At 48.3% G+C, this 26,497-nt stretch overlaps 1 protein-coding gene across 2 annotated transcripts in view; it reads left to right on the top strand.

Annotated features, from left to right (window-relative positions):
* ITCH (itchy E3 ubiquitin protein ligase) overlaps nt 1-26,497 on the top strand; it is a 76,106-nt gene that overhangs the window by 10,875 nt on the left and 38,734 nt on the right. Inside the window, exons 2-5 of one of the 2 annotated variants that reach the window (XM_054173431.1) lie at nt 18,752-18,842; nt 22,251-22,389; nt 24,493-24,617; nt 26,183-26,320. In XM_054173431.1, coding sequence (XP_054029406.1) covers nt 18,773-18,842; nt 22,251-22,389; nt 24,493-24,617; nt 26,183-26,320 — 472 coding nt within the window. In that variant the 5' untranslated portion in view covers nt 18,752-18,772. The remainder of the gene's footprint in view (nt 1-18,751; nt 18,843-22,250; nt 22,390-24,492; nt 24,618-26,182; nt 26,321-26,497) is intronic. The other variant, XM_054173432.1, reaches the window with a different exon arrangement.

The raw sequence follows: 26,497 nt of genomic DNA on the forward strand, positions 1-26,497 counted from the left end.
AAGGGGAACTGTCTGGCTTTGGAAAGTTATCATCCTATGAGTTAAAAGGAAGGAAATTATGAAAGGAATGAAGAGTTGGACACCTGCAACTAGCAAAGTAAAATGTCTCTTGGAATAAACACAGTGTTAACCATGACAGGCAATGCCTTCCCCATCTCTGATGTTATATAAATAACGAAGGGATGCCACAGGTACCAAGGCAGTGCTATCTGACTGTTTGAGGCTTCTTATCAGGGCAAAGGGGAATGAAAATAAGCCAGGAAAGAAGTGTGCATATGAAGTATACAAGAGCATTCTTTCTTTCTGTTGGGGCAGTTGAACTTGGCTTTGATGTGGGCATGTTTTTCAACTTCACATTGCCTGATTGTCATCAATTGAAGGGCATGTATGGTCCTGGGTATTTTGTAGAAGGCTGACTCAAGCTGTACTGCATTGCTCTTTTTAAGAGCAGTCAGGTAAATGGAAGTAGTTTTTCAAGCTACTGAGAAAAAGTACCCAGTGTAGGCTTGTGTTTTGAATTTTAATAGAGGGCTTGAGAAAACCCTATGAGCCTTGCAGTTCAGGCAGGTTTTCAGCCCACCTCACTGTCCTCTGTCTGACCTATGCTTCTTCATCTTGTCTAGGAGGATGTTACAGGAGACAGTCTCAAAGATAATCAGCATCCACTGCTCCCTTCTCAGCTACCAAGTCATCTCATCATAGAAGGCTGTCAGATTGGTCAAACTTGATTTCCTCTCCTATAAATCCATCCTGACTAATCCAAATCACCTTTGTCTTCATGATATGTTTGGAAGTGGATCCTAGAGAATTTGGTCCCTGACCTTCCCTGGGATTGAGATGAGACTGACCATCCTGTAGTGTCTTGGATCACTCTTTGGTGTTGGTCTCTTCTCTCAGTGATGAGAGGAAATGGCCTGAAATTGTGCCAGGGGAGGTTTAAGTTGGAGATGAGGAAAACTTTCTTTCCTGCAAGAGTGTTCAGGGATTGGAACAGGCTGCCCAGGGAGGTGAGACCATCCCCTGGAGACACCATCCCTGGAGGTGTTCAGGAAGTGTGTAGATGTAGTGCTACAGGATGTAGTTTAGTGTTCATGGTAGTTGGTATGTTTGAACTCAATGATCTTAAAGGTCTTTTCCAACCTCAGTGATTCTGAGAGTCTTGCTCTTTGGAAGAAATGAGTGGCATTTGATTTTTTTCAGTGCCTGGAACGTGGAGCATCACTCAGAGGAGCTGAATGGCCTTTTGACTTTCACATGGCACAGTATAGGCTTCACTGAGCTCAAGGAGAACGTCAAAAGAGTATCAGAAAGTTTAGTTTTGACCCCTGGTTCTTCTCTAGTGCATGGAAGAAGTGTGGAAGGAAAGTTCATCTCTCAGCATCTTTGTAGGTGCTGAATACTTGCTGCAGTTTATCCTGCCTGTAAAAGGAAACACTTGTTTGCACAGGAAGTGGTACTCTGTTGCTGGTTTTCCTTCCACATGAAACAATGAGTTCTGTGGTCCAGCTCAGAGATGCCATCTGTCACCCTCTTTGAAGACACAAACACTTGGTGCTTCATGACAGAGCTTTTGTTTTTTACCTACAGCTTTAATCATCCAAGTCAAAGAGATGCTATAAATGCATTCTTAATGTGCTTAACTCAAAAGATTCTTAATGCTTCCTTAGTTTTAACTGCTGTGGTCATGCCTTTGCAGGTTTTTTTTTGGGGGGGTGGTGTTCAGAAACAGCTTTCTAGCTTGGATTCAGTGCAGGGAAAAGGCAGATGTATCCCAGTGATAGAGAGTGGGCAACTTCCAGAGTTTTCTTTTTAAAGTTTTCTAAAGGGAAATGTTCTATGAGAGAATCTGCTCTGGAACTTGAAACAAAGTGACTGAGCATAGCCATGCATGAAAATGCTTGTATTCACACTGACAGAATTAAAGAAAGAGAACAGCAGTGATGAAAGAGAATGAGGTTGCCCAGGGAGGATTATGGATTCCCCATCCCTGGAGGTGCTTGAGGCCAGGTTAGATGAGGTGTTGACAGCCTGGGCTGGTGGGAGGTGTCCCTGCCCATGGCAGGGGACTTGGAACTAGATGATCTTCAAGGTCCCTTCCAACCCAAACCATTCTAGGTTAAGTCAGTGGATGTAACTTCGACCAGTGGAGGTTTTCTATAGGGCTGGAGTACCTACCAGAGGGGACTACTTGGTCTATGGAGCTGTCTTGCTTCCCAGCTCTACTTGATCACATTGCAGCACTTGTGGAGTGAGATTGGGGAACACACACTGAGAGTTCAGCCTGGAAATGGCTATTGTCATTGTGAAAGGCATCGTAACAAGAAAGAGATGGGTCTGCTACAGTGTTTCTGAAAGGTATGTGCAAGGACTTTGTAGATATAACAGAGGTGGAAAACAGATCTGTAACAAAAGAACAATATCAACTTCAGCAAGTATTTCCCTCACTGAGGCCCAGAAGCCGTGAGGTGTGGCAGTCAACTGACACAAGCTGGAAGGGAATGAGCAATTTTTATTTAGAAAGGAATGATTTTCATTTTCCTTGGATGTATCACAGAATCAGCAAGGTTGGAAGAGACCTCAAAGATCATCAAGTCCAACCTGTCACCACAGACTTCATGACTAGACCATGGCACCAAGTGCCACATGCAATCTCCCTCTTGAACACCTCCAGGGATAGTGACTCCACCACCTCCCTGGGCAGCACATCCCAATGGCTAATGACTCTCTCAGTGAAGAACTTTCTCCTCATCTCCAGCCTAAACCTCCCATGGCACAGCTTGAGACTGTGTCCTTTTGTTCTGGTGCTGGTTGCCTGGGAGAAGAGACCAACTCCTTCCTGGCTACAGCCTCCCTTCAGGTAGTTGTAGACAGCAATGAGGTCTCCCCTGAGCCTCCTCTTCTCCAGCCTAAGCAACCCCAGCTCCCTCAGCCTCTCCTCACAGGGCTGTGCTCAAGGCCTCTCCCCAGCCTTGTTGCCCTTCTCTGGACACCTTCAAGTGTCTCAATGTCCTTCCTAAACAGAGGGGCCCAGAACTGGACACAGGACTCAAGGTGTGGCCTAACCAGTGCAGAGTACAGGGGTACAATGACTTCCCTGCTCCTGCTGGCCACACTATTCTTGATACAGGCCAGGATGCCATTGGCCTTCTTGGACCCTGGGCACACTGCTGGCTCATGTTCAGCTGCTGTCAATCAGCACCCCCAGGTCCCTTTCTGTTCAATATGAACAAAAAGGGAAATGAGGAAGCAGTAAAAGGCTTCAAGAAGTGCTGAGTGGAGGCCTTCAGATAATTTCTTTCCTTCCCTTTCTCACAGCAACAGGCAGGAAGAGACTTTGGGTAAAGTTCTTGGGGAGGTTTGCTTTTCATGCTTTCATGGTAAGGTTTTAAATAACCTGTTGCTGACTCAACATGAATGTGGTTGAGATGCTCAAGAGAGGGATTTTTGCTTTGTAGGAACCTCATAGTCTCTGAGGCGTAAAGGTAGCGCTAGGGCTGAGTGAGATTTCGTAGGGCAGGCAGAACAAACGCTCTCGCTGCTTTTGCTAACTCTGTTTTGTAACTCTCTTGGACTTCAATGCTTCTCTGTGCTCAAAGTTGCCCTTTGTGAGAAAATTGGAGCAGTGTTGAGAAACATAATCTCCAAATTCTGAAACAAATGGTGGTGGTTTTTTTTTCCTACAGTTAGGGCTCAGTCTTGGTTAGGTAAAGTATATCCACAGCTGCATGCTGTAGAATATTGTGTTTATAAAACAGGTGCAATCCAAAGCAAGCACTGAGTTGAGTGCCATTGGTTACCTCTCAGCACACTGCTAGTGCACAGGCTTACAGGACCTGCTTGTAACTGCCTACACTCTCTGCTTTTTCCTTGAGGAAATTATCTTCCAAGATTTTCACTGGAAAATGCTTCTACTTTCTAGCTGCTTTCATTTTTAGAACCCTGGAAGTAAAACAACATTGAGTTTTAAATGTGAAATTTTTGCCCATTAAGGCTCTGTCAATATATGTGTCCAGTTCTGGACCCCTCAGTTTAGGAAGGATGTTGACTTGCTGCAACACGTCCAGAGAAGGGCAGCAAAGCTGGGGAGGGGTTTGGAACACAAGCCCTATGAGGACAGACTGAGGGAGCTGGGGTTGCCTAGCCTGGAGAGGAGGAGACTCAGGGGTGACCTTATTGCTCTCTACAACTCCCTGAAGGGAGGTTGTAGCCAGGTGGGGTTTGGTCTCTTCTCCCGGGAAGCCAGCACCACAACAAGAGGACGCAGTCTCAAGCTGTGCCAGGGGAGGTTTAGGCTGGAGGTGAGGAGGAAGTTCTTCCCAGAGAGAGTTGTTAGCCATTGGAATGTGCTGCCCAGGGAGGTGGTGGAGTCACCATCACTGGAGGTGTTCAGGAGAAGACTTGATCGGGTGCTTGGTGCCATGGTTTAGTTGATTAGGTGGTGGTGGATGATAGGTTGGACACAATGATCTTGAAGGTCTCTTCCGACCTGGTTTATTCTGTATGTCAGAAAACTGAGAGGAGATAATAATGTCTGCAAATATCTGAAGGGTGGGTGTCAAGAAGGGGCCAGGCTCTTTCAGTGGTGTCTTATGATAGCATATAGGGCAATGGATACAAACTGGAACTTAGGAAGGTCCACTTCAGCCTGAGGAAAAACCTCACTGCGAGGTTGCTGGAGCAGGCTGCTCAGAGAGGTTGTGGAGTCTTTCTGTGTGGACTTTCAAGACCCTTCTAGATGCATTCTTGTGTGACCTGCCCTAGGTGATCCTGCCTTGGTGGGGGGGTTGGACTCGATCTCCAGAGGTCCCTTCCAACCTCTACCATTCTGTGATTCTGTATCTTTTCAATACATTGCTTCAGTCTCTAAATATCTTTCCTTCCTCTCTGAGGAAGGATGTCCCTGAAGGCCCAGCACAGATGGTTGGGGTTTAACCTGCATTTCCTCAAAGCTCTGTGCAGGACATGGTTCACAGTGCACAGAAGTGGGAGAATGGACAGGGAAAGCTGTAATTAGTTTCTGTAAGATGTGAGAGTTCTAACTGCCGGAACCTGATGCATTTATTACTAGAGATTCATAACAACAGTCTAACAGTCCTAATAACAGGAATGATGTAAGGTCAGAGGAACTTTGAAGGTGCTGCAAAAGAAGAGTTTCCCAACAAAAGAACAATATTGCTCATTCTGAGTAGCTGTTTCACTGTATGGTCAGTCACCCCCAGGTCTGGGACCTTCACCTCTTCAGGGCATAATACATCAGCTGGTAGGTTTCAGATTGAGTTTAATGTGTACCTTGGAAGCTGAACTTCCTTTAGAATAGAATAGAATAAACCAGGTTGGAAGAGACCTTTGAGATCGTTGTGTCCGACCCATCATCCATCTAATCAACTAAACCATGGCACCAAGCACCCCATCAAGTCTCCTCCTAAAAGAAGTGTGATGGGTAACTCATGGCTGGCTGCCAGGTGCTTGCCAAGCTGCTGTCTCATTCTCCCTCCTCAGCAGGAAGAGGCTGAAAATAAGATTGAAAATGTTGGTGGTTGAGGTAAGGATGTGAAGATTGCTCACCAGTTACCATCGTATGCAAAGCAGACTTGGGGAAGATCAATTGTATTGCCAATTATAAATGGAGTAGAATAGTGAGAAATTAAAGCAAAACTAAATACACCTTGCCCCTGCTCCTCCCTTGTCTTTCCAGGCTCAACTTCACTCTGTCATTCCCAGGGCAGCTTCACTCCTTCATTCCCAGCTCTTCTACCTCTTCCTTGACCCTGAGCAGCACATGGAAATAGGGAACAGGCATTGCAGTTACTTCATAGCACTTTGTATCTGCCTGCAGTTACTTCATACCACTTAGTATCTGCCTGCAGTTACTTCATAGCACTTTGTATCTGCCGGCCCTTTGGCCTCACACTTCTTCAGTGCGAGGTCCTTGCCCTGGCCTTCAGTGCTTCAAGAACTGCTCTGCCATGAGTGGCTTTCCATGAAGTGCAGTCCTTCAGGAGCGTGCTCCTCCTGTGTGGGCCCCTCATGCACCGCTGGGAAATTCTCCTGACACCTCATCACAGAGGTATTGAGGCAAGATGTGGTTCTGAGTCAGCGCAGCATCGTGTTGAAACTGCATAATTACAAAAGATTGTTCCAAAAGAGAGTTTAAAAGGCCAAGATGAGCTTCTAAAAGCAGTGGTTTGTAAAATGCAGCAGTTAATTCAGTTAATGTCCAGTTAAGAGCAGTAAATGCAGCAGCTGGGAAATCTGTGGTAGTTAGGATGCCAGTTTCACTGTCTCCTCCTCTGCCCTCCTCCCACTTCCCTTCTCTCTGCCTCTGGGTTAGCATGCACGCCAAGTTCAATATAGCTTGTGTTCCCAGGGTGACATTTCAGCCCTGCCATTTTAGGTATGGCTCTATTTCTGAGATTACAGCAGTGAAGCTTGGTGGTGGTTTGCATATATGAAGTGTTGTCCTCTTTGAAATGGGCTGTACCACGAGGAGGAAACGGCTGAAATAAAAATAGACCCTTTGTTTTCACAAATGGATTTAATTACCCTGTGCAGCTCTCTGCAGTGGCTTTTCTTGCCAGGCTTTTTGGAATCAACATACCATGTTCATGAAGGCTTTTGTCTCTTCCCCCCCTGAGCATTTCTTGAAAGTTAGCAGAAGCTAACATCCTTTTAGTTCCAAAGGAAGTTCATTGGCAAGTTATCCAGCTGGAGGCCAGTCACTAGTGGTGTCCCCCAGGGATCAGTGCTGGGCCACATCCTCTTTAATATCTTCATTGATGATCTGGATGAGAGCACATTTGCAGCTGACACCAAGCTGGGAGCAGATGTTGGTCAGTTAGAGGGCAGAAGGGCTCTGCAGAGGGACCTCAACCGACTGGACAGATGGGCAGAATCCAACAGGATGGCATTCAACAAGTCCAAGTGCCAGGTGCTGCACTTTGGCCACAGCAACCCCAGGCAGAGCTACAGGCTGGGGTCAGAGTGGCTGGAAGAGCTGCCAAACAGAAAGGGACCTGGGGGTGCTGATTGACAGCCACCTAAACATGAGCCAGCAGTGTGCCCAGGTGGCATCCTGGCCTGCATCAAGAATAGTGTGGCCAGCAGGAGCAGGGAAGTCATTGTGCCCCTGTACTCTGCATTGGTTAGGCCACACCTTGAGTCCTGTGTCCAGTTCTGGGGCCCTCTGTTTAGGAAGGACATCAAGACACTTGAAGGTGTCCAGAGAAGGGCAGCAAGGCTGGGGAGAGGCCTTGAGCACAGCCCTGTGAGGAGAGGCTGAGGGAGCTGGGATTGTTTAGCCTGGAGAAGAGGAGGCTCAGGGGGGACCTCATTGCTGTCTACAACTACCTGAAGGGAGGTTGTAGCCAAGAGGGAGTTGGTCTCTTCTCCCAGGCAACCAGCACCAGAACAAGAGGACACAGTCTCAAGCTGTGCCAGGGGAGGTTTAGGCTGGAGGTGAGGAGAAACTTCATCCCAGAGAGAGTTGTTAGCCATTGGAATGTGCTGCCCAGGGAGGTGGTGGAGTCCCCATCCCTGGAGGTGTTCAAGAAGGGATTGGATGTGGCACCTGGTGCCATGGTTTAGTCATGAGGTCTGTGGTGACAGGTTGGACTTGATGATCTTTGAGGTCTCTTCCAACCTTGGTGATGCTGTGATCTGAGTTGGTGGCAAAGCCTGTTTTGTCTGTTTTGTCCTGCCTGCCATAGCTTGGGGTAGGGGAATTACTGAATGCACTACTGGAAGGGGAAGACACTGTCAAATTTCATGAGTTTCTTTCTTTGAATTTCCTCTATTGCAGTGCTGTTTCTTGACAGGTCTTTTTTTTCTCCCCAGGTTTTTTTTTTCCCCCAGTACTAAATTGGGGAGCAAAAAACTCCTATGCAATGTTTCTGCTAGGGTGCAGGCTGGGCAAGCAGGCTTCCTGCTGCATAGAAATGCTAATGACTGAATTAGTTAAATTTTGGTGTGAGTCTTTGATTTGGGAGGCCTGAAGACAGTTTCCTTTGGATTGCAGGCAGTGTTGGAAGCATTTTCCTCTGCAGGTTGAAGTTGATAGACCAGTTTTTCTGACCAGTGCAGTTTGCCTAAGGAATGCTGGTGGTCACTGGTATTATCACAGAATCATGGAACTATTTGGGTTGGAAAAGCACTCTTAAGATCAGTGAATCTAACCATCAACCCAACCCCACCATGGCCACTAAACCCTGGCCCCAAGTGCTATGGCCACAGGTTTCTTGAACACCTCCAGGCATGGGGACTCCACCACCTCCCTGGGCAGCCTGTGCCAATCCCTGACCACTCTTTCCATAAAGAAATGTTTCCTCATCTCCAACCTCACCCTCCCCTGGCACAATTTCAGGCCATTTCCTCTCCTTCTCTCACCTGATGCTGGGGAGAAAGGCCAACCCCCACCTCGCTCCAGCCTCCTTTCAGGGAGTTCTGGAGAGCAATGAGGTCTCCCCTCAGCCTCTACTTCTCCAGGCTGAACAACCTCACTTGTTCTCCAGACCCTTTCCCAGCTCTGTTGTCCTTCTCTGGCCCTCCTCCAGCCCCTCAAGGTCCTTCTTTGAGTGAGGGGTCCAAAACTGAACCCCAGATTTGAGGTGTGGCCTCACCAGTGTCCAATGCAGAGGGACAATCCCTGCCCTTCTCCTGCTTTCCAGGCCCTGGGCACACCCTGGCTTGGTTTCAGCTGTTGTTAACTAACCACCCCCCCAGGTCCTTTCCTGATGGGCAGTTTCCTGCCACTCTTCCCTAAGCCTGGAGCACTCATGGGGTGGTTGTGACAAAAGTGCAGAACCCAGCACTTGGCCTTGTTAAACCTCATCCCACTGGCCTCAGCCCATCAATCCAGCCTATTCAGGTCTCTCTGAAGATCCTTCCTGCCCTCCAGCAGATCAGGACTCCCACCCAGTTTAGTGTCATCTGCAGACTTACTGAGAGTGCCTCAATCTCTTTGTCCAGATCATTGAAAAAGATGTTAAACAGACCTGGCCTCAGTACTGAGTTCTGGGATCACTGCTTGTGACCAGCCACCTACTTGATTTAAATCTTTTCCCCTTGGGCCCAGCCACCCAGCCAGTTCTTAACCCAGCAAAGCATCCACCCATCCAAGCCATGAGCAGCCACCTTCTCCAGGGGGATGCTGTGGGAAATGGTGCATTGAAGTAGAATTCACACTGTGAATATTGCTTGGTGCCTGTCCTCAACATTTCCAGAGCAATTCTTCCTTTCCTTGGGAAATCTCTGTGTTTATATAGTCATGTTAGGTGGTTTTCAGCTTAGGAATGTATAAACTTTGGATCCAGAAGAGCTTCTCCTGTTCAGTTCTCTTTGGGAGGGGGAGATGCTTAGGAAGTTGGTGCTGAGGATTAGAGCTGCATAGATCATGGTCCAAGTGCTTGTGGAGAAGCTGCTTAAGGCTGCTAGTCTGACGTTCCAGAGTCTTAGCTGCTGTAATTCAAAGTCTTTTCAAGACACAGAGCAGAGCCACCTTTTGATGCTGCTGTAGGGTATCAGTGTGGTGTCAGACTGGGTAGCATTTGTGTTGTGCATCAGGATCCAGGAAACTACTGTAACAAAACCCAGTGTGAGACTTTCCAGCAAGGGAACCTGCTAAGTGCTGTTCAAGTCTCCTTATCACCTGCTCACCCATTCTCTTATGTTTCTGTTACTCTCTCTCTCACACTCATGTCCTTGCTCTCAAGCACCAGGATGGTTTTTTTGGTGTGCATAGGCAGTGTCCAGGTAGTGACAACAAAGTACTTGATAGCTATTTTCACAGATTCACAGAATGGTTTGGGTTGGAAGGGAACTTAAAGATCATCTCATTTCAAACCCCCTGCCATGGGCAGGGACCTCTCCTACTAGCCCAGGTTGGTCAAAGCCTCATGTAACCTGGCCTTGGACACCTCCAGGGAGGAGGCAGCCACAGTCTCTCTGGGCAACCTGTTCCAGTGTCACTCTCAAGAATTTCTTCCTCCTCTCCAGTCTGTCTCCCATCTCCCAGCTCAAAGCCATTGTCCCTCATGCTGGCACTCCCAGCCCTTGTCCAAAGTCCCTCCCCAGCTCTCCTGTAGCTCCCTTTAGGTTGCTATATGGTTTCCCTGGAGCCTTCTCTTCTTCAGGCTGAATGGCTCCAACTCCCTCAGCCTGCCCCCTCAAGGGAGGTTCTCCAGCCCTCTGATCATCTTTGTGGCCTCCCCTGGACCCTCTCCAACGGCTCCATGTCCTTCCTGTGTTGGGGGCACAAGAGCTGGACGCAGTACTCCAAGTGGGGTCTCTTTTGGAGAGGAGTTGTTTCATGCTAGTCCTTTGCTTTAGATTCTGGCTTACTTCAGCCTCCATGAACCTGGAGTGAAGGCTGAGGCTGGTTGTTCTGGCCTTATCTGGAGTATCTTTACAGCTGCAATATGTTTTCTTGTTGGGCTGACAGGAAAAGGAATGACATGTGAGATGATGTAATGCTGCTGACAGCCTCCTCTTTAAAGCACAGGCTCTGCTGCTGGCCAGTCAGCTGTGCTGTAGTGCTATCAGCGTGGAAGCATCCTGGTCGTGACACAAACACTCCTCAGTCTTGTTGCTGCAAGAAATGGCCTTTGTTGTCAAAGCCAGTCTTTTAACCTTTGCTTAGCTGGGTTTATATACACACACATTGCCATGCCTTCTCTGTTCGTAACACTTCTGTTGTAATTCACTACAAGGTAGCAGAAAAACATCCAGTAGAAAGATTCAGGATGGTAGTTAGTTATAATAGAGCCAAACAGTATAAAATATAATTAGGACTGTTGCATTAGACCTCACCAGGAGTACTGTGTCCAGCTCTGGGGCCCCCCACACGGGAAGGATTTGGACTTGCTGGAGCACGTCCACAGGAGTGCCACAAAGATAATCAGAGGGCTGGAGCCCCTCTCCTGCGAGGACAGACTGGGAGAGTTGGGGCTGTTCAGCCTGGAGAAGAGAAGGCTCCAGGGAGATCTGAGAGCAGCCTTAGAGCAGCCTTCCAGTACCTTGAGTAGGCTGGTCTAGTTGGGGGATGTCCCTGCCCATGGTAGAACGATTGGACTGAGATGAACTTTAAGGTCCCTCCCAACCCAAACCATTCTGTGATTCGATGAAAAAGTCCATGTTAGGGAAAGGGCAGAGGCTGGACACCTCTTCTCCCATCTTCTGTGGTTTATGCATCTTGGTGTTCCCTCACTGCAGCCTCTGAAGGTCATCTTACTTGGGTTATCCCAAACTGATGAAGTTGTTTCCCACAAACACGTTTGTAGCTAGTGTATTGAATTGACTCAAGTGTTATCTTTGGGTCTGCATCACCCTTGTTCTTATCAGAACAGCTGATGCATGTTAGCTCTGTCAATAGTTGAACTGTGTGTACACAGCACAAGGGAACTGTGCCCGTGGTGCCAGCTGCCATATCAATGCTGCCTCTAATCTAGGGAGCACAATTGTTGATAGCAGTGGAGATACCACACCAACAGTTCAGGAATCTGCCCCAGAGGCTGGTTGTGGACTCAGCATGTGCTGTATTTCCCATTTGCTCAGAAAACAGTTTTGACATCTGCATTTGACATTTCAGCAGATGTTTTATGGCAGAGACTACTTGGATTTTACTGCATTTGGAGTGAAGGTGTGGTGCTGCTGACAGGCAGTAATGGGAAGGGAGCTAAGCTGCCTTCTGCTGCTGCAGCCCTCTTTGTTCCTGTTCCTTACATAAATATCCCTTGGTGTAAACCTCAGCACTGCTTTCCTTTCTAATCTGTACTCAACACTTATAATCTGTGCCTGTTCTTTTCTTTCTGGTTGATAACTCAGCAGTTTCTTTCTGTATGGTGGTTTTTTCCCCTTGGTTGGGCAAAACTGACCGTGTCCTTAAAGCTTATTTTAGAGTCAAAACTGGTAAAAATGTAAACCAAGAAAAACAGTTTTCTCCAACCACTCTTTGCTTTCAAGATGAAGCTTGACCTTATAGCTGCCTTCCATTAGCTGAAGGGATCCTACAGGAAAGCTGGAGAGGGATTTTTCCTTAAGGGTCTCTAGCAACAGGACAAGGGAGAATGGTTTTAAGCTGAGGGAGAGTAGGTTTAGAATAGAATAAACCAGGTTGGAAGAGACCTTTGAGATCATCAAGTCCAACCTATCATCCAACACCGCCTAATCAACTAACCCATGGCACCAAGCACCCCATCAAATCTCCTCTTGAACGCCTCCAGTGATGGTGACTCCACCACCTCCCCGGGCAGCACATTCCATTAGGCTGGATCTTAGGAAGAAGTTCTTCAATACAAGGGTGGTCAGACTCTGGATCAGGTTGCCCAGAGAGCTTGTGGATGTCCTCTCCCTGTAAGTATTCCAGGCCTTGAGCAGCCTGGCCTAGGGGGTGGACTCTGATCTCTATCTCTAGATGTCCCTTCCTCAACTTAGAATAGAATTAACCAGGTTGAAAAGACCTCAGAGATCATCAAGGCCAACCTATCACCCAGCACCATCTGATCAACTAAACCATGGCACCAAGGGCCTCATCCAGGCTCTTCTTAAACACCTCCAGGGATGGTGACTCCACCACCTCCCTGAACAGCCCATTCCAACCCAAACCACTCTGATTCATTCTGACCCTATTTGTCTTTCAAGTACACATGAAACAAAATTGCCTTCTTCAATAAACCGTCTCTTGAACAGGTAAATCCTGTAGCTGAATAAAGTCCCCAGAAGTTAAACTGGTGTAAATCTCTGAAGGGCTCTTAAGCCTTTGACAGTGGTTTTCTTCTATTTTTACTCCCTGATGTAATGGGTTAGAACATCCTTCTCACCTCTTCCCTGACTTAGCTGTCACTAAGAAGCACTCAAAGGTGCTTTTCTCCACACTTTCTCGTGATGTGTTAGAAGAAAACCAAATGAGGATCCCCCATTTATGTTTTCCTTCTTCAGAAAATGGTTGTAGCACCTGGGCTGCACTCTGCTGGAATGTCTCCTTTCTCCCACACCACTCCCAAAAAACATTCTGTTGAAGTTTGCTGCTTTTGGATCAAAATGCTCCTGAAGATGCAAGCTTGGTCTCACAGCATCAGGTCCTGGCTGAGGGGAGGCTTCCGAGCAGGCAAATGTCACGGAAAGTGGAACTGGATGACCTGAATCCCAAAGGGTGCAGGGAGAGAGTTTCCTGCTGGGAGCAATGTTTGATCAGACCTGCCTGAGTGCAAACAATGGCACCTGCAGTTATGAGACTGGGCATGGTTTATCTAACAATCTACACATGATGTTGGCATGTTCTGAAAACAAGCAAACCTGCCTGGGACTGGGTCTGCAGCTGCTCAAGAAGGTCAGGCAAGCTTTAGAATGGTTCACTGCATGCTCTGCTGTACTGCCCCACTCTGTTATAGCTTTCAATCCTTTCAGCTGATGCTGGGGTTGTTCACTCTGCAGAAGACTCTGAGAGGACCTTAGAGCTGTCTTCCAATACCTGAAGGGATCTTACAGGAAGGCTGCAGAGGGACATTTGTGAGGGTGTCTAGAGACAGGACAAGGGGGAATGGTTTGAAGCTGAGGGACAGCAGGGTTAGACTGGAGCTGAGGAAGAAATTCCTCAGTTTGAGAGTGGTGAGACTGGAATAGGTTGCCCAGAGAGACTGTGGATGCCTCATCCCTGGAGGTGTTGAAGGCCAGGTTGGATGAAGCCTTGGGTAACCAAGTCTAGTCGAGAGGCGTCCCTGCCCATGGCAGGGAGATTGGAGTGGTTGAGCTCTGAGGTCCCCTCCAATTTAAGCCATTCTATGAAATCAGCTGCGGGGTGTGACTGGTCCTTTGCAATCTCCTTGTGCTTCTATAACCATCAGGGATTCTTACTTGACTAATTCATGTGTTTTAGCCTTGTTTCCTATGAGATTTATGCCTGTGTATATATACAATTCCAACAGCCAGTCCCCTTCTGCTCTCTTCTTCCCCTTTTCCTGTGTGCTGCTCTAGAAACTTCCCTAATTGCTGATCTGTTCCAGGTAAAAATGGGTGGAGGTATTAAAATTGATTAAATTTCCCCTGTGTTATGAAGACTCTTAATAGCTTGAGTGCACACATGCAGGGTAGGGGAGAGACTTGAATTAGTGCCCAGCTGAGAGAAAAGCTGCAGTGTGAGTTCAGCGATCAAGCATTAATCAAAATAATGCAATGAGCGTATTTAGCTTCACGAGGAGCTGCTTTGTATGCCCTGCATGCTCACTGTATAACTTCACCTGCAAATTAGCACTTGGAGTAGTTGCATTTGGGTTGTGTGCAGCAGCATTCCTCCAGGTGGAAAGCAGCAGCTCTTCTTGGAAATGCAAACTCCTGTAGGCTCTCCAGGAGGTCTGTGTTGCTGTAGGCGCTATGGAGATGCTTTCTTAAAGCATGAAGGGTAGCTAGTGGGTTTGGTAGAACTAACCACAGGATCAGAATTGCTCTGTAAGTCTTTGAAATTTTGTGGAATCACAGAATGCAGAGGTTGGAAGGGACCTCTAGTCCACTGAGTCCAAATCGTGTCCAACTCCCCCTGCCAGAGCAGGGTCACCTAGGGCAGATCATACAGGAACACATCCACAGGAGACTTGAAAGTCTCCAGAGAAGGAGACTCCACAACTTCTGAGCAGCACCCTCACACCAAAGAAGTTTATCTTCATGTTGAGATGGAACTTCCTGGGTTCTGGTTTGTGTCCATTGCCTCTTGTCCTATCACAGGACAGCACTGAAAAGAGCCTGGCCCTTCGCTTTGACACCTGCCCTTCTGATCATTGGTTACAAATATCTGATCTCCTCTCAGCCTTCTCCTCTCCAGACTCAACAGCCTCAGGTCCCTCAGCCTTTCCTCCTCAGACTGATGTTCCAGTTCCTTCATCACCCTGGTAGCCTCCATTGGACTCTCTCCAGTATAACTCTGTCCCAGCTACTTTTGACGTACTTTCATTAAAAGCTTTTTCACTCTGGCTGGATTCACATCTGGAATCCAGTAATTAACAGTGCTGAGCCCCACTCTAGAGAAGCAAGTCACTGATACTATTTTTGGTGGTTTCATACTCTCCAGTGGTTAACAAAAGCATCAGCAAAGGGTGGGAAGCAAAAGGCTGAGAGCCCTGGGGCTGTTCAGCAAGGAGGAGAAGGCTGAGAGGGGATCTCAGTAGTGTTTATAAATAGCTGAGGGCTGGGTGTCAACATCAAGGTGCCAGGCCTTTTTTTTTGTGGTGCCCAGTAACAGGACAGGGAACAATGGGTACAAGCTGGAACACAGGAGGTTCCACCTCAACATGAGGACAAACTTCTTTACTGTGAGGATGCTGGAGCCCTGGAGCAGGCTGCCCAGAGAAGCTTTGGAGGCCTCTGGAGACGTTCAAGTCCCATCTGGATGTGTTCCTGTGTGAACCCGCTTTGGCAGGGGGGTTGGACTGGATGATCTCTGGAGCTCCCTTCCAACCCCTACCATTCTGAGATATTCTTACTGTGGATTTATACAAACACTTAGTTCAGACTGCAGCCTCTAAAAAGCAAATCACTGAAATGTGACTTCACAGAACCGTGAGGGTTGGAAGGGAGCTCCGGACATTGAGTCCAACCTCCCTGCCAAGGCAGGGGCACCTAGAAGAGGTCACACAGGAAGACATCCAGGCAGGTTTTGAATGTCTTCAGAGATGGAGACTCCCCCACCTCCCAGGGCAGCCTGCTTCAGTGCTCCATAACCCTTCAAGGAGTTCCTCCTTATAGAATCAATAAGGTTGGAAGAGACTTCAAAGATCATCAAGTCCAACCTGCCACCCAACACCTCATGACTACTCAACCATGTCACCAAGTGCCACATCCAATCCCCTCTTGAACACTTCCAGGGATGGGGACTCCATCACCTCCCTGGGCAGCACATTCCAATGGCCAACAACTCTCTCTGTGAAGAACTTTCTCCTCACCTCCAGCCTAAACCTCCCCTGGCACAGCTTGAGACTGTGTCCTCTTGTTCTGGTGTTGGTTGCCTGGGAGAATAGACCAACCCCCACCTGGCTACAACCTCCCTTCAGGGAGTTGGAGAGAGCAATGAGGTCTCCCCTGAGCCTTCTCTTCTCCAGGCTAAACACCTCCAACTCCCTCAGCTTCTCCTTGTAGGGCTTGTGCTCGAGGCCTCCCCCCAGCCTCATTGCCCTTCTCTGGGCACATTCAAGAGTCTCAATGTCCTTCTTAAACTGAGGGGCCCAGAACTGGACACTGGACTCAGTACTGAGTACACAGTACTCAAGGTGTGGCACTCTAGATGGCACTTCTGATGCTCAAGGCTCTGCCCCTTGGCCCTTCCCTTTCCTGTTACGAGTTCTGTTTTGCATGGCACACAGAGAACAGCCCTGCACTTGCTCAGGCTGTGTGGTGTTATCAGCTGGTGAGTTCACACATAGGCTTGTGCTCCAGATACAGATATCAGGAGCTTAAGCTAACAAGTACCATTCCTTCTTGGAAATAATGTGTGCAGACCATGACCCAAGGGCTTGGCCCCTGATATTTGATCTGCTTTGGGATTCAGATTTGTGGCTGACCAAAGCTGTGCAGCAGTGGGCTGGGAGATTTGCATGTGCTGATTAGCCAGCTCCTGGGCCAGAGCAGCAGAGCCTCACAACACATGGGAGACAGAGAGAGGTTAGACAGAGAGATGGATCAGTGCTTTTGCAGTGGGTTATGACTGCAGAAGACAGGAAATGGCACAATGGGGGGAACATGGTGTGAGAGGGATGCAGCAAGCAGCCTTGAAGCTGTAGTGAGAAGGTAATTTGGAGTCCTCAGTAACCTCTTCATTTTCCAGTGATGCTGTTATTTAACCCCAGCCTGCAGCTAAGCACCAAGCAGGTGCTTCTCACTTCTTCACCCCTGGTCAGATGGGGAGGAGAATTGTGGGGGAAAGGGGTGCTGTGAATCTTGTGGGTTTAAATAGGAATAGTTTAATAATTTAACTCAAATAAATATGGTAGTAATAATAATAGTGCTGAAAATGAGGATAACAAAGAAATTGAGCCAAAGGAAAGACAAATGATGCTCACTGCAGTTGCTGCTCTCCTGCTGCCCAATGCCTGAGCAGTGATCAGCCCCTCCTGGTCACCTCCCCCAGTTGACATACTGGTCATGATGTCCTGTGGTAGGGAACATCCCTTTGGCCAGTTTGGGTCATCTGTCCTGGCCGCACTCCCTTCCAGCATCTTGTACACCTGCCCACTTGCAGAGCATGGGAAAGGGAAGTCCTTGACCTAAGCTAAGCATTACTTGGCAATGACTAAACATCAGCATGTTACAACACATTAAATCCAAACCACAGCACTGTGCCAGCTACCAGAAAGAGAGTAACTGTCACAGCTGAAAGCAGAGCTAGTGGGTAGCCTACTTTGGTAGCACTGTAGTGGACTTGCTGATGCATATCTAGGTTGGTTGGTAAGGGATGTTGAGCTGAAAATGGGTTTTACAAATTAATAGATGCAAGGCTATCTGGCTGCTTCCAAAGGGATGTCTCTCTTGAGTACAGCAGCACCCTGCTGCATTTTGCTCTAAGATTGAAGCTATGTAATGCACATTGTCTGCTTTCTCCCTCCTGCCCCCCAAAACCCAACACTGCATTCAGTTCCAAACCAGTAGGCATACCTGCTTGCTGTGGTGCTGGGAGGATCAGGCTAGCACAGGGCTGGGGGGGGGTGTGTGGTTGGGCTCAGTGTAGGGGGAGGTTGTCTTAGTCTCCTTCAGCAATGATAATTTCCTTTTGTGGTGAGGTGCTTCCTAGAATAACAGCCCCTGCCTGCAGGCTTGAAAAGAAGGCTCCAGGGAGACCTTAGAGCAGCTTTCCAGGACCTGAAGCGGCTGCAGGAGAGCTGGAGAGGGACTTTTGACCAGGGCTGGGAGTGCCAGGACGAGGGACAATGGCTTTGAGCTGGGAGAGGGGAGATTGAGACTGGAGATGGGGAAGAAAGTCTTTCCAGTGAGGGTGGGGAGACACTGGCACAGTTTGCCCATGGAGGCTGTGGCTGTCCCCTCCCTGGAGGTGTTCTAGGCCAGGCTGGATGAGGCCTTGAGCCACCTGGGCTGGCGAGAGGTGTCCCTGGCCATGGTGGGGTTTGGAGCTGGATGGCCTTTGGGTTCCCTTCTAACCCAGACCATTCTATGCATCCACCCAAGTGACCACAGAAGCAGCTTTCTCTCCACTGGAAATTCACTTTTTAATTTAGTATTTTTTCAGCCTTTTCCCTGTGCTTAGGGGTTTCTCTTGGTTTTTTTTTAATAAACAAGTGACACTTGATGGGGGAAGATAAACTTCTTATCCAGGACTTGAAACATCCAGGAGGTGTTCAAGACCAGGCTGGATGAGGCCTTGAGCAGCCGTGTCTAGTTGAGAGGTGTCCCTGCCCGTGGCAAGGGAGTTGGAGCAGATCATCTCTGAGGTCCCTGCTGTGGTTCTGTGAAAACAGGCAGCTGTTTCCAGACACAAAAGGTAGAGCAGACTTGGAGATTGGATGTCATTCCCCCTCACTTTGTTGGCAAATTGAAGGGGCAGTATCAAAAGACCTCTTTTGCCCAGGGCATGAATGTTTGCAGATCATCTTACAGTAGAGACCAAGCCTTTTAGAAACCATTTTCTGTGCTTTGGGAAAGTGGAAAGGAAGCAGGAAGAAGAGCAGTGTGATGGGGTTGCTTGCAGTGTAATGGCAAAAAGCAGCTGATGTAACTTTTGAGTTCCTGAGCATTCAAATGTCTACATTGTCTCTTCATCTAGATTCAAGATCCAGCCCCTGTTATGGCTGGCAGTGGGTCCAGATCAGGACCATCCAGTGGCTTGTCCATGAAATCACAGCTTCAGATCACTGGTAAGCCTTTTGAAAGGATCTATCTTTTCTGGCTAGCAATGTTGGAAATGTTTTTTAAACTCAAGTTACTGGTGTGCTGCATTCCAAGAAGTTCTGAGCTGCACAAAACCCAAGAGAGCTGGGACAATGGAAGTGATGGTGTTATGTCATCATTGCTTGGCAGAAGTGCAGCAATTCAGGGGTTTAGCTGAATTGTAATTTGGAATGATTCATTTGGGGGTAAAAAGAAAGCCAAAACCAAACCAAAAAAAAACCCAACAAGAATTCTTTTGACTTATTTTATTCTTCTTTTGGAATGCTGTTGAGTGGATTGTACAGAGCAGCCCTCTTTGAAATGTGATGATGACTGTGACTCTGCTGCCAGTTCCAAACACCTGATGCAATACCAAGTCTAACACTGTCTCCTAACAATCTTCTTACATTTCAAGCTAAGTGAATCTCACCTGCTCTGCACTAAATGTCACTTATTGCTTCTCCCTTGTTACATATTATGAGCACCATTGTGAAGGGGCTCCAACACAAGTGAGCAATGCAGTCAGCACACCTGAGGGAAGGGATGACAGCCAGAGGGACCTGGCCAAGCTTGAGTAGTGGGCCCATGTGAATCTCATGAGGTTCAACAAGACCAAGTGCAAGGCCCTGCACCTGGCTTGAGGCAATCCTTGGTATCAGTACAGGCCAGGGTCTGAAGGAATTAAGAGCAGCCACCCAGAGAAGGATTTAAGGGTACTGGTGGATGAAAGGCTGGAGATGAGGTGACAGTGTGCATTTGCAGCCAACTGCACCCTGGGCTGCATCAAAAGTGTGGTCAGTAGGTCAAGGGGATTCATTCTCCACTCTGGTCAGACCCCATCTGGTGTCCTGCATCCAGCTCTGAAGTCAGCACAGGAAAGATGGGAACTTACTGGAGCAGGTCCAGAGGAGGACCACAAAAGTGATCAGGGGGCTGGAACACCTCTGCTACAGGGACAGGCTGAGGCAATTGGAGTTGTTCAGCTGGAAGAGAAGGCCTTGGGGAGACCTAATTGCAGCCTTTCAATACCCAGGACAGGAGTGCTGCTCCTCAGGACTCGGTGTTTGGGCCAGTTCTGTTTAACATCTTTATTGATGATCTTGGCAAAGACACAGTGTGTCAGCAGTGAGTTTGGAGATGACACCAAGTTGGGTGGCAGAGTTGATCTGCACCAGGGTAGGGAGGCTCTGCAGAGGGACTTGGATAGATTGGATCCATGGCCAATGTTATCAGGAGGAGCTTCCACAAGGCCAAGTGCCAGGTCCTGCACTGGGGGATGTTGTGCTGGGGGCAGACACTGCCTTGAGCTGCTGTTGTGGTGAAGGGGGTGCCCAGAGTTGGGTCATACCCCTGGCACTGCCTCTGCACAGGGTTAGCAGAGTGGCTGGAAGCTGCCTGGCAGAAGGGGACCTGGGGGTGCTGATGGACAAGCAGCTGAAGAGGAGCCAGCAGTGCCCAGGTGGCCAAGAAAGCCAAAAGCCTTCTGGCTGGGGTCATCAATGCTGTGTCCAGCAGGAGCAGGGAGGGGATTGTCCCCTGGGACTCAGCTCTGGGGAGGCCACACCTTGAGTGTTGTGTCCAGTTTTGGGCACCTCAATACCAGAGAGATGTGGAGGTGCTGGAGCCAGGGCAGGGAAGGGCAAGGAAGCTGTGAAGGGCCTGGAGAAGAAATCTGGTGAAGAGCAACTGAAGGAGCTGGGGATGGTTAGTGTGAAACAGAGGAGGCTGAGGGGAGACCTCATTGCTGTCTCCCTGAAAGGAGGCTGTGGAGAGGTTGGTGCCAGTCTCTTCTCACAGGTAATTAGTGATAGAACAAGAGGGAATGGCCTTAGGCTGTGACTGGGGATGTTTAGACTGGACAGTAGGAAAAGTTATTTCCCAGCAAGAGTGGTCAGGGATTGGAATGTGCTGCCCAGGGAGGTGGTGGAGTCCCCAAGTCTGGCTGTGTTACAAGGTGGTTTGCATGTGATGCTTGGGGACATGGTTTAGGGGTGAACCTTGTAGAGAAGGGTCAGTGGTTGGACTTGATGGTCCCAGGGGTGCTTTCCAACCTGAATAGTTCTGTGAATCTATGAGCAACAGAAGTGTGACCAGCAGTACAAGGGAGATGATTCTCCCCCTGTTCTCTGCTCTGGCGAGACTCCCCCAGGAGTACTGCATCCAGTTCTGGGGCTTCCAACACAGGAAGGACAGAACTGCTGGAATGGAGTGAGAAGAGACCACAAAGATGATCAGAGGGCTGAAGCATTTTCCCCATAGGGACAGGCTGAGGGAGCTGGGGCTGTTTAGGCTGGACAAGAGTAGGCTCCAGGGAGAACATAGAGCAGCCTTTCAGTACCTGAAGGGGCTCCAGGAAAGCTGGGGAGGGACATCTGGCAAGGGCTGGGAGTGACAGGGTGAGGGACAATGGCTTTGAGCTGGAAGAGGGGAGATTGAGACTGGAGATGAGGAGGAAATTCTTTGCAGTGAGTGTGGGAAGACAGTGGCCCAGGTTGCCCAGGGAAGCTGTGGCTGTCCCCTCCCTGGAGGTGTTCAAGGCCAGGCTGGATGAGGCTTTGAGCCACCTGGGCTGGTGGGAGGTGTCCCTGCCCATGGCAGGGGAGTTGGAACTGGATGATCTTTGAGGTCCCTTCCAACCCAAACCACTCTGTGATCTTACAGTTCATTTCTGCAAGGTGTCTGTCATAAAGCAAGAGCAGCTTCCCCTGGGAGCAGTGCAGAGCAGTTTACACTAAGCTCCTTCTGTAAATCTCTAAAGGAGCATGCACTATAAAGAGAGCCTAGGTGGATTAGCCATATGGGCTCAGAGGAGTCAGCTGTTTGTAAGGGTGCAGTGCAGCTGAGGTGGCTGATAAAAACACAGCAGAGCAGGTTGATGTCTGTTGGACCAGAGGGGAGTTCAGTGGCCAGTTGGAAATTAGCTCTGGCTTCAGCACTGTTCTGTGGGTTGAGACTAGACTGGGGCTGGGTTCTCTCCATGATCCTTTCACCACAAGCGGTGGCAGTTTTCCACGACTCCTTAACGACAGCTCCAGATCATCTGTTCAGCTCTGCAACCAGCAAGTGGAATAACCTCCAGGAATTCTCTTGGCTGCTGACAGACAGGAGAAGGTTGTGGAGGGTGTTTTCTGCTTTCCACACCTAGGTGCTTACAGTGGGTATTATGAATTACTATCTCCTGTCCCAGAAGCACTGCTGCATGGTTTAGGCCTCTGTGAGAGCTGTAGCATTGTGTGGAACCACCTGGAATGCAAGAGCTTTTTGTTTTGCCCATCTCACCTGTTTTCATTTCTTTATCAGTGGCCTGGTACTTGAATGCTGAAGCCCACACCTGAAAAAAAACACACTGTTGGCAACTGAAATCTTATGGAGTGACTTTTCCCCTGTCTTAACAGTGATTTCAGCAAAACTGAAAGAAAAGAACAAATGGTTTGGCCCTAGCCCTTATGTGGAGGTCTCAGTGGATGGGCAATCAAAGAAGACAGAAAAATGCAACAACACAAATAGTCCAAAGTGGAAACAGCATCTCACAGTGTAAGTTTGATGGCTGGTTTGGTTTTTTTCCAATTGATTTGAGCTAAATGAATGCAGCTGATGGTGGACTGAAGGGCTGCACCTTTATTTTAACAAGGTGTTCACTGGCATGTGAGAGGAAGGTATTTGGGAAGTGTTTAGAGGAAATCTGCTACAGCCTGGAGAGCCTGAGGGGAGACCTTATTACTCTCTACAATTCCCTGAAAGAAGGTTGGAGTGAACCTGGGGTTGATCTCTTCTCCTTAGTATCAGGTGGTAGGAGAGTGGAAATGGCCTGAAATTGTGCCAGGGGAGGGCACAGGGGAGGGTTAGGTTAGAGATTAGGAAAATTTTCTTTGGTGCAGGAGTGGTCAGGGATTGGCACAGGCTGCCCAGGGAGGTGGTGGAGCCCCCATCCCTGGAGGTGTTCAAGAAACCTGTGGCCATGGCACCTGGGGACATGGTTTACTGGCCATGGTGGCATTGGGTTGAAGGTTGGACTGGATGATCTGAGAGGGCTTTTTCAACCCAAACAATTTTATGGTTCTATGATTTTACCTCTAAGAGCAACTGCCTAGTAGAAAAGAAGTTGTCTGAGTCCATTCTGAATTGTGACATCAGCTAGCTTGTGATGCTCTGCTTTCTGCTCTTGTCAGAATCTTTCTGAGATGGAAATAGGGGGAAAAAAAAAATCTCTAAGTTTTTTAGGGTTTTCCTAGCACTGCTGGAGTTCCTTTAGTCTCCAGGATCTGCCTGGGCACATGGCCTCTGTGAGCTGCCCTCATCTTGCTGCTAAATGTTTGGTGAGATTTAGCAGTCATGAAATGAGCATTGCTTGCTTTGGAGTTAGAGGGAGGACAGCTGCAGGACTGCTGTGGCAGGCTGCTTGCCTGTTTATTCTCCACTAAGGGACTGTCCCAGGGCAGAACTGCAGTCATAGATGTGGGAGTCTGACTGCAGAGGGAAGCCTAGATCGGCAGCTTTCAGGTTTAGGGAGTGACTGCTGATGGCAGAGGCGCAGCATCTCTGCCACAGGTTGGGCAGAGGCAACAGTAGTGTGGTTCTATGACCTTACCATTCCACAACAGTTTTCAGAGAGAACCTGGACTCTTGTTTGAGCTATGTAGAGGTTTACATTGCCTGTGTTGGTACTGTACCTTCTCTCTGTAAGGCTTCTTTCCAATTACAGCACCATGCTTTGAGTGAATCACAGAAGGTTGGAAGGGACCTCTGAAGTTCCTATTTGTGTGTCACTAAAAAGTAAATTCAGAAAAGCCCCAGGAAAATGAAGTGAGAGTAGAAATAAATGGTTGAGAAAGCTTGAAGAAAGCAAGAAATCAAACTGTGATGCTTTGGCTTAATTGATTTGGAGTGAAGAGAAGCTATTGTGGTAGTTGGGCCCAGAAGAGACTTCTCTGGTAGCAAACCTGGAACCAGTTCTCCTAGGAAATAATCAAATCAGCAGACAAATGAGTAACAGATCCTGCTCCTAGGGGTGGTGAGGGAAGCTTTGGGTTTCTTAAGCTGTGGAGGTTGTAGTGTGTTCTTCTGTTGACAGTAAATGCATTGTGAAGGCAGAAGTATACTAGCAAAATGTTAACTACCCCTGCTGCTTTGGCATCTCTGCTGTATGTGTGTGCCAGCTTGTTAGGGGAGCAGGCATCTGCTGAAGGACTTGGAATCATTTTTAGCATTTCCAAGTATTTAATCCTAACATTTTCTGGCAGCCTCTTCAGAGAGCAAGTTTGCTGTCTTCCCTCTGTGTGTGGGAAAAAATTCTCACCTCAAGGTACACAACTGCTGAATGCTCTCGGAATGGGAACCTGCACGAATCAGTCCTGGTGGCATTCAGATGGGAGCTGGGAGTGTTTCTGTAGGTATTTCCCTTCAACTCACAATAATAAATCTAGTCAGTCTGTGAGCAGTCTTGCTGCAGCGTTGGTTTGCATAACATCTGAACATGACTGCATGCTAGATGTGATAATTGGAAGAGGTTTGATGCTACCACCCTTCTTTCTTTGTTTGTAAGTAATTTGAGGTGACAGCTGAAGTACATTACTGGCCTCACTCCCTTCCCCCTCCCAACCAAGGTCCTCACACAGTGCTCAATGTTTTTCTTTTCAGAATTGTCACTCCTGTAAGTAAATTAAACTTCAGAGTCTGGAGCCATCAGACATTAAAATCTGATGTCCTTCTGGGAAGTGCTGCTCTGGATATTCAGGAAACACTGAAATCAAACAGCATGAAACGTAAGTGGAAGATCAGCAGTGCCATGGAGTGCTGCAGAGTTTGACAGGAGCCTTCTGCTGATGAGTGCTGTGTGCAGCCCTGGAGATGACCCCTAGGAATTCCTTTTGTTGCTACAAACTGCATTTATGAGCTCCCCCCTTTCCTTTCAGGGGAGGAGAAGTGCCTCATCTTTGTGCATTACACACACTGTGCTCTGGTGTCACTGCAAACATGGTGGTTTTCCCTTTGCTGCTGCTGTGTGCAGGAGTAAAAGCCTAATTAAAGAAGTGTGTTTCCATCTATAGAGCTTAAAAGTGGGAACTCAGCTACACTCCTGGCTCTAGACCAGGAAATGTGTAAAGCTGCTTTTGTGCTAAATTGTGTTCTAAGGACATGATGCATTATTTCATGTCTCTTAGCTCTGCTTAGCCTTGAGTGCTTCCTGTGAAGCTGCACAGAGAAATGCAGGGTTCTGCACCCCCATTTCAGAGGGTGTGTGGTTAGAGCATGCAGCCTGCTGCTGTCACACCTTCTGTCCTTGAGGAAGTCATGCAGTAGTCCACAGCTGGAATGCTGTATCCAGTTTTGGGCTCCCCAGTTCAAGAGAGACAGAGACCTGCTGGAGAGAGTCCAAGGGAGAGCCATGAGGATGATTAGGGGACCTGAGCATCTCCCCTGTGGAGAGAGACTGAGAGCTCTGGGGCTCTTTAGTCTGGAGAAGAGCAACCTGAGAGGGGATCTTATCAATGGATACAAATATCTGAAGGGTGGATGTCAAGAAGAAGGGCCCAGGCTGTTTTCAGTGGTGTCCTGTGATAGGACAAGGGGCAACAGGCACAGACTGGAACACAGGAGGTTCCACCTCAACATGAGGAAAAATGTCTTTGTTGAGAGGGTGCTGGAGCACTGAAGCAGGCCCAGAGAGGTTGTGGAGTCTCCTTCTCTGGAGACTTTCAAGAACCACCTGGATGTGTTCCTGTGTGATCTGCCCTAGGTGATCCTGCTTTGGCAGGGGAGTTGGACTGGATGTCTAGAGGTCCCTTCCAGCCCCTACCATTCTCTGCTACTATTTAAGTGTTTGTTGCCAATTTTAGATGGGGCACTGTAAGTGCAGCATGCTGATAGCTGTGTAAGGAGCTCCTCTCCTACCAGTGTGCCCGTCCTGCTGGATCTGAGTGCAAGTTACCTTGGGTAGCTGAATTGTTCTGTAAGACACCAGACAGCCTGCTCTCATCCACTGTGTTTTCTTTCAACTCATTTCATCAAGAACATTAATTTGCAGTTCTGTTTCACTGAAAGCCAGTTATTTACCCTGAAAACACCTTTGGTCTGGAGATGTGGTGCAGGATCTTCCCACTGTGAATGTGAATCTTAATGCCATTAGAAAACTGTGGAAAGATTTTCCTCAGGAGATGGAATTGATATCTGCTCATGATACCAATGAAGACCTGAAGAACTCTTAATTGTAGGGGTTTGAGGAGGGGTGGATGAGTTGCTTTAGAAATGAGGTGTATGGTTTGCTGCTTGAATAAAATGCACTTCTTTGTCATGTGCTAAGCTCCCATTCTTTTCTGTGTTTCTTCAGTTGAGCAGGTAGTAGTGACATTGCATCTTGTTGGTGACAGAGAGCCAGCAGAAGTGGTGGGAGATTTATCTGTCTGTCTAGACGGGATGCAGGTGGATCCTGAGCTCCTAACCAATGGGGATGCCTCAACTACAAGAAGTAAGTAACTTGCAATTCAATTGTGCCCTCAGCATACACCAGGTGAGGCTGCAGCTGGAGTACTCTGTCCACTTCTGGGCTCCACAGTTCAGGAGGAACAGGGAACAACTGGAGAGAGTCCGACGGAGGGACCACAAAGAGGATTAGGCACTGGACTCTCATAGGAGGACAGGATCA

The sequence above is a fragment of the Dryobates pubescens genome, chromosome 26 (assembly GCF_014839835.1).
Source record: "Dryobates pubescens isolate bDryPub1 chromosome 26, bDryPub1.pri, whole genome shotgun sequence".
NCBI classification, from domain to species: Eukaryota; Metazoa; Chordata; class Aves; order Piciformes; family Picidae; genus Dryobates; species Dryobates pubescens.